Source organism: Lontra canadensis, unplaced genomic scaffold (genome assembly GCF_010015895.1).
Source record: "Lontra canadensis isolate GAN:19392208 unplaced genomic scaffold, GSC_riverotter_1.0 scaffold94, whole genome shotgun sequence".
Classification (NCBI taxonomy): Eukaryota; Metazoa; Chordata; class Mammalia; order Carnivora; family Mustelidae; genus Lontra; species Lontra canadensis.
In genome coordinates this window covers 7,243,938-7,256,852 of record NW_022631088.1, presented here as the reverse complement: position 1 = coordinate 7,256,852, position 12,915 = coordinate 7,243,938, and the positions used below count along the sequence as shown (strand labels likewise).

Sequence of the window (12,915 nt, the reverse complement as noted above, 5' to 3'; positions counted from 1 at the left end):
ACACACACACAGACATAGACACACACAGACACACAGACACATGCAGACACACACACTGACACACACACAGACACACACACAGACACAGACACATGCAGACACACACACAGACACAGACACACGCAGACACACACAGACACAGACACACACACAGACACACACAGACATAGACACACACACAGACACACAGACACATGCAGACACACACACTGACACACACACAGACACACACACATGCAGACACACACAGCCACAGACACACGCACACACAGACACACACAGACACACACAGACACAGACGCACACACAGACACACACAGACACACACACACAGACACAGACACACACAGACACAGACACAGACACACAGACACACACACAGATACACAGACACACACACAGACACAGACACACACAGACACACACACAGAGACACACCTCATTTTATTGTGCTTTGCTTTACTGCACTTCACAGCTATTGTATTTTTCCAAAGTAAAGGTTTGTGACAACCCCACATCAACCATTTTTCCAACAGCATTTGCTCACCCTGTGTCTCTGTGTCACCTTTTGGTAATTCCTGCAATATTTCAAGCTTTTCACTATTGTTATACTTGTTACGGTGATCTGTGATCAGCAATTCTGACTTGCTGCAGGTTCAGATGGTGGTTAGCATTTTTTAGCAATAACGTATTTTTAGTATCTGGAAGGTACACTGCTTTTGTATACATCATGCTATCACACACTGAATAGACAACACCATAGGGCAAATATGACTTTAATATGCGTGGGAAACCAAAACATTTATTTGACTTGCCTTGTTGTGATATTCGCTCTATTGTGGGGATCTAGGACCGAGCCCCAACAGCCGCGAGGTGTGCCTGTAGGCTGATGCGTGTGAGCCACACGGTAACCACAAATCAAAACCTGTAGCTGATACACAAGTGTAAGCGAGATAGAAATCTAAACATAACACTAAAGAAAGGCATCGACCACAAGGGAAGAGAGCAAGAAAAGAAGCAGAGGAAATACAAAACATCTGGAAAACACTGAAGAAAATGGCAATAAGTACGCAGCTATCTATAAGTCCTTTAAGTGTAAACGGACTAGATTCTCCAACCAGAAGACACAGAGTGGCTGAATGGATTCACGCAGAAAACAAGACCCATCTGTACGCTGCCTGCAAGAGGTCAGGACACACAGACCTAAGAACACGTGGACTGAAAGTGAAGGGATGGGAAGAGATGCTTCGTGCAGGTGGAAACCCAGAGAAAGCTGGCATAGCTGCACTTATGTCAGACCAAAGTCTTCAAAATAAAGTCCACAATAGCAGACACAGGTGGGCGTTACTGATGACAAAGGGGTTCATCCAGCAGGAAGGTTTGTAAATACTTATGTCCCCAACAGAAGTGCACCGAGACATATAAAGTAAATACTAAAGACCTAGAAAGAGAAACCTGTAGCAATACAAGAACTCAGGGGACACTAGCACCCCACCTGCATCAGCAGGCAGTGCGTCCAGACAGAAAACCAACAAGGAAACAGTGGCCTTAAAGGACACGTTAGACCAAATGCACTTGACAGCTCTGCACAGCACATTCCGCCCCAAACCAGCAGAAAACACATTCTTGTCAAGTGTGCATGGAACATTCTCCAGGGGAGAACATATGTGAGGCCACGAGGCAAGTCTCAATGAATTTAAGAAGACTGAATGCATACTGAGCGTCTTTCCAGACACCACAATGGTGTGAAGCTGGGAATCAACTGCAAAAGAAAACTGGAGAAAAAATCACAAATACGTCGAGATGAAACACTACTGAACAAATGGATCCACAAGGAAATCCAAGAGGATGAAAACCCCTGAGATGAATGAAAGTGAAGATACAACATGTCAAAATCTGTAGGGTGCGGCAAAAGCAGTCCCAGGAGGGAAATTCGTAGTGAGACAAGAAACAAGACAAACTCAAGTAAACAATGAGCCTTTGCACCTAAAGAACTAGAAAAAGAGCAATGAGCACAGCCCGACATCCGCGGAAGGAAGGAGACAGTAAAGGTCAGGGCAGAAATAAGTGGAAATTCAGACTAAAAAGGCAACAGAAAAAAATCAACGAAAATGGTTGTTTGAAAAGGTAAATAAAATTGATAAACCATTAACTAGACTCAGTAAGAAAAAAGAGAGAAGGCTCAAATCAAGAAAACTAGGAATGAGAGAGCAGAAGTCACAACTGGTACCGAAGAAGTACAAGCAATCACGAGAGACCGTGGTGTGCAATTATAAGCCATCAAATAGGAGGACTTAGAAACGCCAGATAAATGCCAAGAAACATGCAGTCTTCTAAGACTGAATCATGAAGAAATAGAAAATCTGAACGGGCCAGTCACAGTAAGGATATTGATTCAGTAATCAAACCCTCCTGACACAAAATGTCCAGGGCCAGCCCGCTTCCCTGGTGGGTGCTCCCAGACATGGAGAGATTTCACACCGGTCCATCTCAAACTCTGAGCAAAACACTGAAGAGGAGTGAATGCTTCCAAACTCAATTTCCCAGGCCAGCATTACCCTGATACCCAAACCAAACAAGGACACCACACACGAAAAGAGAAAATTTCAGGCCAATGTCCCTATGAACCTACATACAAAAATCCTCGACAAAATATTAGCAAACTAAATCAAGAACACGTTGAAAGGATCATATACCGTGATCGAGTGGGATCTGTTCCAGGGGTGCAAGGACGGTTCAACATCCACAGACCCATCAATGTCATATGTCATGTCAACAGAATGAGGATAAAAATCAGATGACCATCTCCATGGACGCAGAAAAGCCCTCGACAAAATTCAACATCCATTTATGATAAAACTCTTAAGAAAGGAGGGTTACAGGGACCATACCTCCAGCTAATAAAGGCCATATATGAAAAACCCACAGCTAGCATCAGATGGAACAGTGACTCTGGGTCCCACCAGAGCTCAAGACGGTCCCACAGCCTCAGACGGTGTCAGACAGGCCCCAGGTCACCTTGAAAGCTGAGCCACCCCCAGACCTCCCCAGAATGACCAGGTTGTGCAGAGGGAAGCGACGGCCCTGCCAGGGCTGCAGACTGGACAGTGGACGTCCTGGGGTCACGTGATGACAGGGGGACCACATCTTGGGTGCGCCCAGAATCATGCCCGACCAAGGAGGATGCCCTCGAGGCTTCTCGGGGTCCACAGGACCAGAACAACACGGGGCCTCAGCAGGACCACAGGACAGGACGTGAGTCACACTTGACACGACTACATGACCACGTAGTCATGCAGGATGGCTCCCTGGGCAGAAGAGCAGCACGATTCCGGAATTCACCATGGGGACCCCTGGGAACTCTCTGGGGCAACATAGAGCCATACCCGTGGCCCCCCAGGGTGCTGGGCAGGATCAGGATTCACATCCTACAGGATACATCAGGGATGCAGGATAAACTCAGAAACAGATCTGGGGCTGCCTCTGGGAGTCCGTTTCTGTCTGAATCCCAAGAGGCCCCCTGAGCTGCTGGAATGACCCAGGATGGCAGCAGCAGCCGCAGAATCCACCGGTGGACCACACCTGACTTTGGTATGGGAGCAAGGCTCGTGGATCGACCCCGAGGCGCAACGGACACCCGGCACAGAGCAGTGCCTACCCCCACGTGAGGTTGGGGCCGTGTGCCTTGACTTGAGGCCCCCTCAGGAGTCCTGTGACGGGTCTGGGAGCACATGAGGCAGCCAGGCCAGACCGCTCCCACAGAGCACTGGTCGCTGTGTCCCTGTCCCCGTGGGTCTCGCCCACGGCTGGACCCCGCGTTCTCATGGAATCGGTCTGGGTGCACCCACGCATCTCCCGGGGACTCGGAGGGGCAGCCAAGCCCGAGAACCGCTCGTGTCGACCTTCACCTGCCCCCAGCAGGTTACGGGGGACAGATCCAGAAAGGAGACCTGTGAGCACCGGGCTCACAGGCAGGACCACGCACTGCCCCTGGGGTGGTACCAGGACCAGGAGCAAACAGCTGGTATTGGTCATGGAAAATGATGTTCTTCCCGCTTTTGCTCTCTGCCTGAGTGACTTCTGCATGACTCCGGCCCGTGTCCCCACGGAGCTGGACACCGGCCCCCTCACGGCTCAGTGACCAACACAGGGCCTCCAGGAAGGCTGGGCGCCCCTCCTAGCCAGAGCTTAGCTCCCCTCCTTCATGCTCCCTCTGCACTGCTAGGCACGCAGCCACGTGTTCCCACGGCCCCGCCCCTTCCCGGGCAAAGCCATGATCAGCTTGCTCTGTGATGACCTTCTGTGCTCTTTCCCAGGAGCTCGACGGGCTCAGTCCGGGCTGCGGTGCTTGTGTCCCTCCTCAGACCCCTGAGAGCAGAACGCGGGGGCCGAGCGACGGGGCGGGGCATGGGTTTTCGGCACCGGGATTTTGAAGAGCCACCCAGCGGGTTCTGATGCTCCAGCGGTGCCTGCGGCAGAAGCACTTCTCCTGGGGAGCAGCCCCAGCAGCGGTGGGCATGTGCCCCGGGTCACGCCCCAGGTCCCCGGGTGTTTGGAGCTGTGACACGGACAGTCGCGAGCCATGAGCTGTGTGGTGGAGGCCAAGACCAAGAAGGATGCAGATGTGGCTTAGAGAGAGGCGGGGACGGGGACTGTTGGACTAGAGGGGTGGGCAGCGAGCTGGTTCCTGGTCCTGGCTGTGGAGGCCGGGCACACGGTTTCGGCACGTGTTCCCTTAATTCCCGCTGCAGGTGTCCCGAGGGGGTCCTCCCCGTTGCCAAAGCTGCTCTGAGCGAGCTCCTTCCTTTCCACCCAGTGATCTCCAACCGAGAAATGCCCCCGGAGCTTGGCACTGTGCCTTGGCCCGAGCACAGGGCTGCCTCCATTTGACTGGACACATTTGTCACCACGGCACAGGGCCTGGCTTATTAATTGGCGGCAGCAAAACCACGAAGCAGGTGACACTTTGCTTCTCTCCTGCGGGGGGCGCGGGGTGGGGGGCGGAGCCTGGCTTCCCGCCATCCTGACTCTTCAGGGAGACCTGGAGGCTCTGAGCGTCCTGCAATGCGGGAACCTTCCTCGGGCTTTTTCTGCCACGGAGTCCTGTTTTCAGGTTCTGGAAGATCGACCCACATTCCACAAAACCTGTGTTCTGGGGAGTTCACCTGGCGCCCCTCAGTTTGGAGACCGCTGACCTCGGTTCACATGGGTCACTTATTACCTGGCCTCGGGGTCTTCGAGACGGCTCCCCTGAGCGTCTGCTCTCTCCTTCACAAAGTGGGAGGGTAGCGTCCGCCGCACAGGTTGTTTGAAACAGACGTGACGGCTCATGGTTCACGAAAGTGCTGGGTCTCAGGTAAGTTACTGCAGCCCATGGGTCCACGGCCACAGAGGTCCCGCGTGGCTGCTCCTGTGGGAACCTCTTCCGACCCGGCCTCACCGCTCGAGATGCTCGCTGAATGCGGAGCGAGCTCCAGGCCAGCCCCGGGTGCCCTTCGGCTTCCGTCACACACCTGCCGGGATGCCGCTCCGGGGGAAGGCCGGGCCCTGCAGCTGGGCCACAGGCTTCAGGGGCCCCCGCAGCTCCCGTACCCCATCCTGCGTGTCCCCCTGGTGGAGCTTCCGAGATGCCCTTGGGGCTGGTGGGGCTGCGCTTGCTGGACTCCCTCGGACCCTGGACTTTCCTCGGCAGTGGCGCGGGCCGCCTGGGGCCGTCACTGTCTGTTCCCGGCCAGGCTGTCTCCTTGATGGACTTGTCCTCGCTGCTTTGGGGGAAACCGGGTGGCCGATGGCTGGTCCCGACACCGGCCGGGGATGACAGAGTCACTGAGCACAAGGAAATGGGAGGCCTGGCTTGGACCTGCCCCTTCCTGTGTGGGCACACGTGGCTCCCACACAGCCACACAGGAGCCCCCTGCTGTGTCCCCGCTGCTCCGTGTGTGTATGAGCTGGGCGGGTGGGTGTGCTGCTAACACAGGTCTCCCTGCACACAGCCGTGTGGCTGCAGGACCCAGCGGATGGAGGGAGACGGCGGGGCCCCTGGGCTCTGCAGTCGGGCACCAGAAGGTTGGTGCTCGCCCCTGGCATCTGCACGCAGCCACGTGACGTGCCTTGTCCACTGGACTGTGGCCAGAGTGGGCCACTTCTGGGGGAGCCTCAGGGCCACCGGGGAGCTGCGCGCACCCCTCCCCTCAGCTGGGGTGACCGCGGAGGCCGGTGTCAGGACGAATCTCCGTCAGTCCCCAGCGATCCCCACGCCCCCCGCACAGCTCTTTGAACACGAACAAGAAACACGCTCGCCGTGTTAACGCTGGTCCTGGTTGTCGCTGCCGCTTAACACAGCCCATCCTGACAAGCGCAAGGCGAGGGGCCATCCCCTAAGTCCCGTTGAGGGGTGACGGCCATCTGCGCTGCAGCCACAGGGAGAGAGGACACCGGCGAGTGGGCCTGAGAGATTTGGGGGCTGGTGTGGCCGCCAGCGACGAGAGAGGCACCCCGGGGCCAAGACTTCTTCCACGTTTCCAAAGCCCGCCGAAACAGAGGTAGGAGTACCCACCCCATCCTAGTGTCCAGGGCCAGGGCCTGGTGTCGGCTAGCTCCAAACCCGCCAAGGGCCCCCGGGACCCGCGCCATGGCTCCGCCGAGCAGGAGTCCGGGCACAGACGGGAAAGCCGGGGCCGGAAGGGCCTCCCTTTGGGACAAGCCCCACTGTGTGGGGCAAGGGGTTCGCAGCCCGCAGAACAGGGATGCGGGGGAGGCTCTGTTACACCCTCACAGACAGGCCACCTGAGGCTTGGGGAGCCTGACGACCTTCCCCAACTAAGAGGGGCCGGGGTCCAAAGTCCGTCCGTGTGGCCGGAAACCCTTGCTGCTAGAGGGGGGCAACTCACCTCCTGGCGAGTGGGCTTCGCATATGAAGGGCTGTGAACTCCCCCGTGGGAGGGGGTGGGCAGTGGGGGTGTTCAAGGGCACGACAGGTGCCCTCACGGAGGCCTCTGGGCGCAGGCAGCGGCCCGGCCCCCTCGGGTGCAGACGTCACCAGCGCTCCTGCACACACGCCGGGGGCTGAGTCCCGTTCCCGGCCACGTGCACACAGGCGCCGGCCCCTGGATCTCGGGGAAACCGGGCTGTGGGGTGCAGATGCCTGTATTTTAGGTCTTCCCTTTACGCTCATGAGATCGGACTTGCCAGGCTCCGACCCAAGCAGAAACCAGAGCTCCTTCACACAAGTCGCTGGAGCGGCAGCAACAGACTTTGAGGTGCTGTGATGCTCTGTTTTCTTGGCGGGGGACGACAAACGCAAACTGCCCAGCGGTCGGTGCAGGAGGGCTCAGGTTCTGCAGTCACCTGCCCGCTGGTCCCCACACGCTCCGGAGCTTTGAGCAAGTCACCTGACAGCGCTGAGCCTCAGTGTTGCTGTCTCGAAAATGGGTGAGCAGGGACAAGCTCCCAGGGCTGCTGGGAGGACTGAGGGGAGTGCTCACGCAGAGCAGGCACTCTGGTGCCCGGCCCATAGCAGGTGCTTGGCACACAGTAGGTGCTCGGTAAACTGCATTTTTTGTTCCTCCATATTTATGGGTCTAGGGATGTGGGAGTCCCTCCTGCCCAGCCAGATGGCGGGTCCTGCGGTGATACCAGAGTCTGTGCCGTAAAGACCCGGTTCCTTCGCCCAGTCGGGGCTCCGACCCCTCTCATCAACTATCAGCTACAACTGCCCCATATCTCCACCTCAGCTGGCGCCCCCCACTGCTCTCCTGCACCTGGAAATTCATGGTCATCGCAGACTGTGACACAGTGTGGAGGAAAAAAAGCCTGGGGTCCATGGGCGGGAGGCCAAGGCTGGGACCTCGGGGGTGGGGAGGACGAGGTCACTGACATGCACGGGGTGGGAGGTCCTTCCAGGGAGAGGGAGCAGGTGCTAAGGCCCGGGGTAGGGAAAAAGAGGCCTGTGTAGGGTGAGGAAAAGCAGGATGGGAAGATGGGTCAGGGCTCACGGAAGGGCAGAATGCTGGCTCCTGGGGGTCCCCCAGGACAGATTCCATCTTTCCCTGAAGGCAATGGGAGCCATGGTCGCTCTGAGAGGCTTGCTGTGGTGATTGGATGTGTGCCTGCCAGAGGAAGGTCCCTTGAGAGAGGGCTGTACAGAGGGGCATGGGAGTGCAGGAGGTGGGACCCTGTGAGAGTGTTGGGCAAGCCCCGCGGGGATCCCAGGCGGGGGCGGCGCGGGAGACCCCCAGCACCTGGCCATAGCTGCAAGGGCACACCTGGGGAGGGCTCCCCACCCAGCCCCTGGCAGCTCTCTGAAGACATCGTTCTCTTTCCCCCCGCAGCCACAGGACCTAGCAGAGCCCGGGTCCCCAGAGCCGGATGTTCGCCGCACAGAAAAAGGCAGTGAGATCTCAGCGTGGCCTGCGCGGTCTGGAACCACCGTCCCAGCACCGTCACCAAGCAGACCGGCGGTGACCTGGTATTTCCTTGTCCCAATTAAGGTATAATTACTGAGTCTCTTCAACCTCCTTTCAGCTCTAGAAACGTTTGGGGGAGGGAACGGTTAATCCTGGGGGCCTCGCTGCTGCGGGGGCCACATCGGGAAGGCGGAGCCTCTCTGGGAGGTACAAGCGCAGCAGTCCGAGTCCCCAGGCTCTGTCCGGAGGGCTGCTGTTTTAGCAAAACCTTATCCCGCTCCGTTCAGGTTTGCGTTTCTCTGATTGGCTGAGGGGTGGACTGTGCTGGAGCAACCGGAGGGCTTTGTGATGAAGGCGGGGTGGCTGCGGACTGAGAGGGAAGGCGTCTCACATCAGCCACCGCCCGAGGCGGCCCGAGAAGGTTTCCTCTTCTGTAAGCCGGACAGGAAGTCAGCCCGGAGCCAGCGGGGCCCAGGTGCCCTGGAGCAGCCACTGGGCACGGGAGCAGGCTGGGTCAGTCTGCCTGCGTGAGACGTGGGATCCCAGCTCAGGGCTCCAGGAAGGGGGCTGTGCCAGGTGCCATCAGACTCACACAGAGGCCCACAGAGAGAGGGCATCAGGACACCATGTGAACACGTGCCCGGGGCTCAGGGTCCCGGGCTGGTGCCCTGTCAGCCCTCAGCACGCCAAGGGAGGAATGAACATCTGATGCTCCCAGTTCAGCTCTACAAGCACACTCTGCGCACCTACTGTGTGCTCGGTCCCTGACACGCTCCTGCCACTGGATGGCGTTTCCTGGCCCTGGCCTTTCCACCTGGAAGCTGCCCGCTTAGACCTGGACGAAACGACGTCTGGTTCCAAGCAGGTCTTCACCAGATCCGGGCCTGTGCAACCCACCTGCCGGCATCTTCGAGGCCTCCTAGCGAGGGCACATGGCCAGCGGGTCTGCAGTTGAGGCTTCCTGTGGGCCCAGACGCAGGGCAGACCCAGGGACAGGATGGCTCTAACGCCCGGGCCGCCTGGCTGCCATGGGCACCCAACCCCATGAGACATATCGGGCAGCCGCTGGGATGACCAGTTTTCCTCTAAGATACAGAATGGAAATGTTACAGATTCTTATAGACGCCCGCGGGCCAAGGAAGCAGGACATACTTCTCCACGTTAGCCAGACCCTGGCTCTGGACTCAAACAGAAGGAAGGTCTATGTCAGGGCACGAGACAGAGCAGATGTCTTGCATGAAATCGGCACGCGAGCCAGGCGGCGCCCGGCCGTCACCTGCTCCTCTCCGCCCCGTCCTGCTCTCCTCTGGGGTTCCCCGGCTGTTCTGGGGAGACGGTGGGGAGAACGTGTGCATACCACCAGTGGGCTCTGCAGTCCTGTCCCTTCCAAAATCTGCTGCTGGTGCGGTTTGATACTCGGGCCAGGACTGATTTGAAATGAGTGTAGGATCCCCTTTTCAGGAAATCTTAGACACTGGGTGAATTCTGGGTCTGAGGCTGCTCCTGACTTACTTTGCTCACGGGCAGCAAACTTCCCCTCTCTGGACTTCTGTCTGTCTGTGTGTGTACTGGGGAGGATGGTCTGTAGGGTCTCCCCGAGCTTCCCTTCAGCTGAAACGCTCTCGGTGTGGCCTCTGTTCCTGGCTCTTCAGATCAGCTACGGCTTCCTGAGACCCAGCTTGAGTGCGTCCTGAGCACACTTTCACGTACGTTACCTAACTGTGCTCTGGAAATCTCGGGGCAGTAGGCGTTTTTATCCCCATTCTGTAGATGACAACACAGAAGCTCAGAAGTTGAGGGCGTTTGCTAAGGTCATGGAGAGAGCCCAGCGGTCGCGGGGCCGAGATGGAGTCTCAGGCCTGGCTCTGGTTTCCGAAGGGCTGAGAACAGGTGCTGTGAGCCCCTCGGCAACCTGGCTTCCTGCCTCCCTCTCTCCCTGCCTTCCCTGGGCACTCAGCTCTGGGCTCTAGAGCTGGGGACTGAGGGTGCAGGGGCTCCAGGAGGGCTGGGGCTGGGGCCACCGGGAGGTGCAGGTGGACTTAGGCTGGCAAAGGTCGCGAGGTTCTGGAAGGCTGGAGAGGGCAGTTTGTCAAGGGCTGGAAGCAGAACTCTGGCCTGGCCGGGGTCTGGCTCTCTCAGGTTAGTCCTCCTCCCCATTGAGCCGAAGGACCTGCCTGCTCTTTGCTCTGCTTTGCCGGCTGGGAGCCTCTCCCTGCCCTGTGTCCTAGCGTCCCCAGAGATCCACCCCCAAATATGCTAGTCCCCAGAAATCATCCCCCAGCACCCACCAGACAAGGGCAGGAAAGGCAAAGGTGGACTGCAGAGGCTGGGCTCAGGCCGGTCTTGACAACAAGGTGGCCAACTTCAAGCGGGGCTTCCAGTCCGGCCAATTCCAACCCCGCCAGTCTCCACGCAGCAGGGGCTTTGAGATCTCAGCTGTCTTTTGGAAATCCGAAGCAGCCGCCTGGTATGACATTGGGCAGTACCATCTCTGTGGGTCTCAGCGTCCTTCTTCAGACAATAACTAGCTAGTTGCAGCCCCCCTACCCCCCATGGATCTCAGGTCCCTACCAGCCATGACATTTTAGGACCTACTATCTTTGACTTTCCTTTCCTGGAGGCATGGAGACTGACCAGATGCCTTTGCGGAGTGCATCACGCTTAAACATCGCTCTCCCTCTCGGTCGCTCCTCCTTCCCACCACGCCAGAGGCGCCCACCCCCACCCCGCCAAGCCCCCCGGGGCAGATCCAGGCCCGCCCCTGAGCCCTGCAGCTCCAGAAACGCGAGGGCAGAGCGTTGGCCGCGACTGCGGCGGCGGCGGCGGCCGCGGCGCAGGGGGAGGGGGAGGAGAGCAGCGCCCGTCTGTCCCGGGGCCTCCGCAGCAGCCCCGGGCCCTGGCCTCCGCGCGCCAGAGGGGTCCTGGGAACGCTTCGGTCTGGTGCTGGGGACTGGGGCCCGCCGGGAGACCGTCGCTGCTCCACCGCACCCCGCCGACCCCAGCGGCCCTAGCGCAGCCTCTCCTTCGCTCCCCGCGGCGGCGGCGGGGCAGGGGGCCCGGCACTCCGACGCCTCCGTCTCCCCTGCCCCGGCCGGGGGCTGACGATCAGGGCTGTCTGAGGCCGAGAGGGTCGCGGGGTGGGAGGCACCATGTTTGGCTGGATCTGGGTCCACATTCCCAGCCCATGTCTGGTCTCCCGGAGCCCCTTTTCTTCCCGCACCCGGTCGCTCTCAGCACCTCCGCGTCTCGGCCCCTGCGCCCCTGCCTCCTACGGAGCTCGCCCGGTGAAGGGCAGCCGCAGCCGGCGCCTACTTCCTGCCCGCAGTCCCTGCCCCCTCTGCCCATGGCGGGGTCACCCGCCCGCTTGAGCCTAGCCTCCTCTCGCGCCGAGGGAGCCAAGAGTGGAGGCACCAAAGTTCGGGCAGCATCTGCCAGCGGAGGGCCCGGGGTGCCTAGGGCCGCGGCCGGGGAGCTGGGAGGTCAGACGCGGCGCTGGCCTCACCTGTTTCTCCAGCGGCTCCTTGGCGGAGAGCGCAGGCTTGGGGGAGGGCGCGCGGTCGCAGACGCAGCCCTCCAGCAGGTAGAGCCCGGAGGGCCGCGAGCTCGAGTCGCTCTCGAAGTAGAAGAGCAGGTTCTGCAGCAGCGCGAACCACTTGGTTTGCCATTTTGTGTTGTCCGAACTCCGCTTGCTCAGGTAGCCTTTGCGCGTGCCGTCCTTGCGCGCCAGCAGTCCCAGGGACGCGACGTGGCCATCGTTCAGCCGGATCCCCTTCTGCATGGTGCTCGGAGGCCAGCTAGACCCCACGCGCTTACATCTTCTCCGCGCGGCACCGGCAGCCCCCCTTCCGTGCGCGCGGCGCGCTGCCTCTCTCTGGCGCTCGCTCGCTCGCTCGCTCCTGGTCGCTCTCCCCTCCCCCCAAATATCTACACTCCGGGATCTGGCGCGGAGCCGGGGCTTCTGGAAGCGAGATGTACCGCTCCCCGCCGGAACCTCTTCTCCGCTCCTCAGCGCCCCGGGGCTCAGGAGATGCCGGCCGACCCTCCCCCGGCGCGGGGCAAACTGAGGGACTGGCGAGCTGCGCGCGGGCGAGGGGCAGGCGGAGTCATGTGACGCGGATCCCTCGAAGAGCCGGTTTCAGCAGCGCGGACAGAGACACGCACGCAGCCCGCCGCCGCGCAGAGCGGCGCGCAGGCTGCACCTTGGCGCCCCCTCCCCCCGCCCCGGACGCACACACGCGCACACGCACACACACGAGTCCTGCCCCTCTACCCCGGTGTCCGCTCTTCCCCTTCGGGTGTTAAAAACTAAATCAGATCAATGTTCGTTTAACCCCGGGGCACCCCGGGGCACCCCGGAGGCTTGCCACCCTGGGACTTTGCGTCTTTGCACCCCACCGCGGCGCACCGTAGACCGGGGGTGAAGTCCCGGTTGTCATTTTTTCTCCCAAAGGCGGCCTCCCGGTACTTTATTTTTCTAATCCGAGGAGGGCGGCTGACGAAATGGATCCGA

General features: G+C 59.5%; 1 protein-coding gene across 2 annotated transcripts in view; it reads right to left on the bottom strand.

Moving 5' to 3' along the window:
- Nucleotides 1-12,602, bottom strand: part of RASGRF1 (Ras protein specific guanine nucleotide releasing factor 1) — an 89,477-nt gene extending 76,875 nt beyond the window's left edge. The window contains exon 1 of one of the 2 annotated variants that reach the window (XM_032836866.1): nucleotides 11,908-12,602. In XM_032836866.1, coding sequence (XP_032692757.1) covers nucleotides 11,908-12,183 — 276 coding nt within the window. In that variant the 5' untranslated portion in view covers nucleotides 12,184-12,602. The remainder of the gene's footprint in view (nucleotides 1-11,907) is intronic. The other variant, XM_032836867.1, reaches the window with a different exon arrangement.
- Nucleotides 12,603-12,915: the final 313 nt, after the last annotated feature.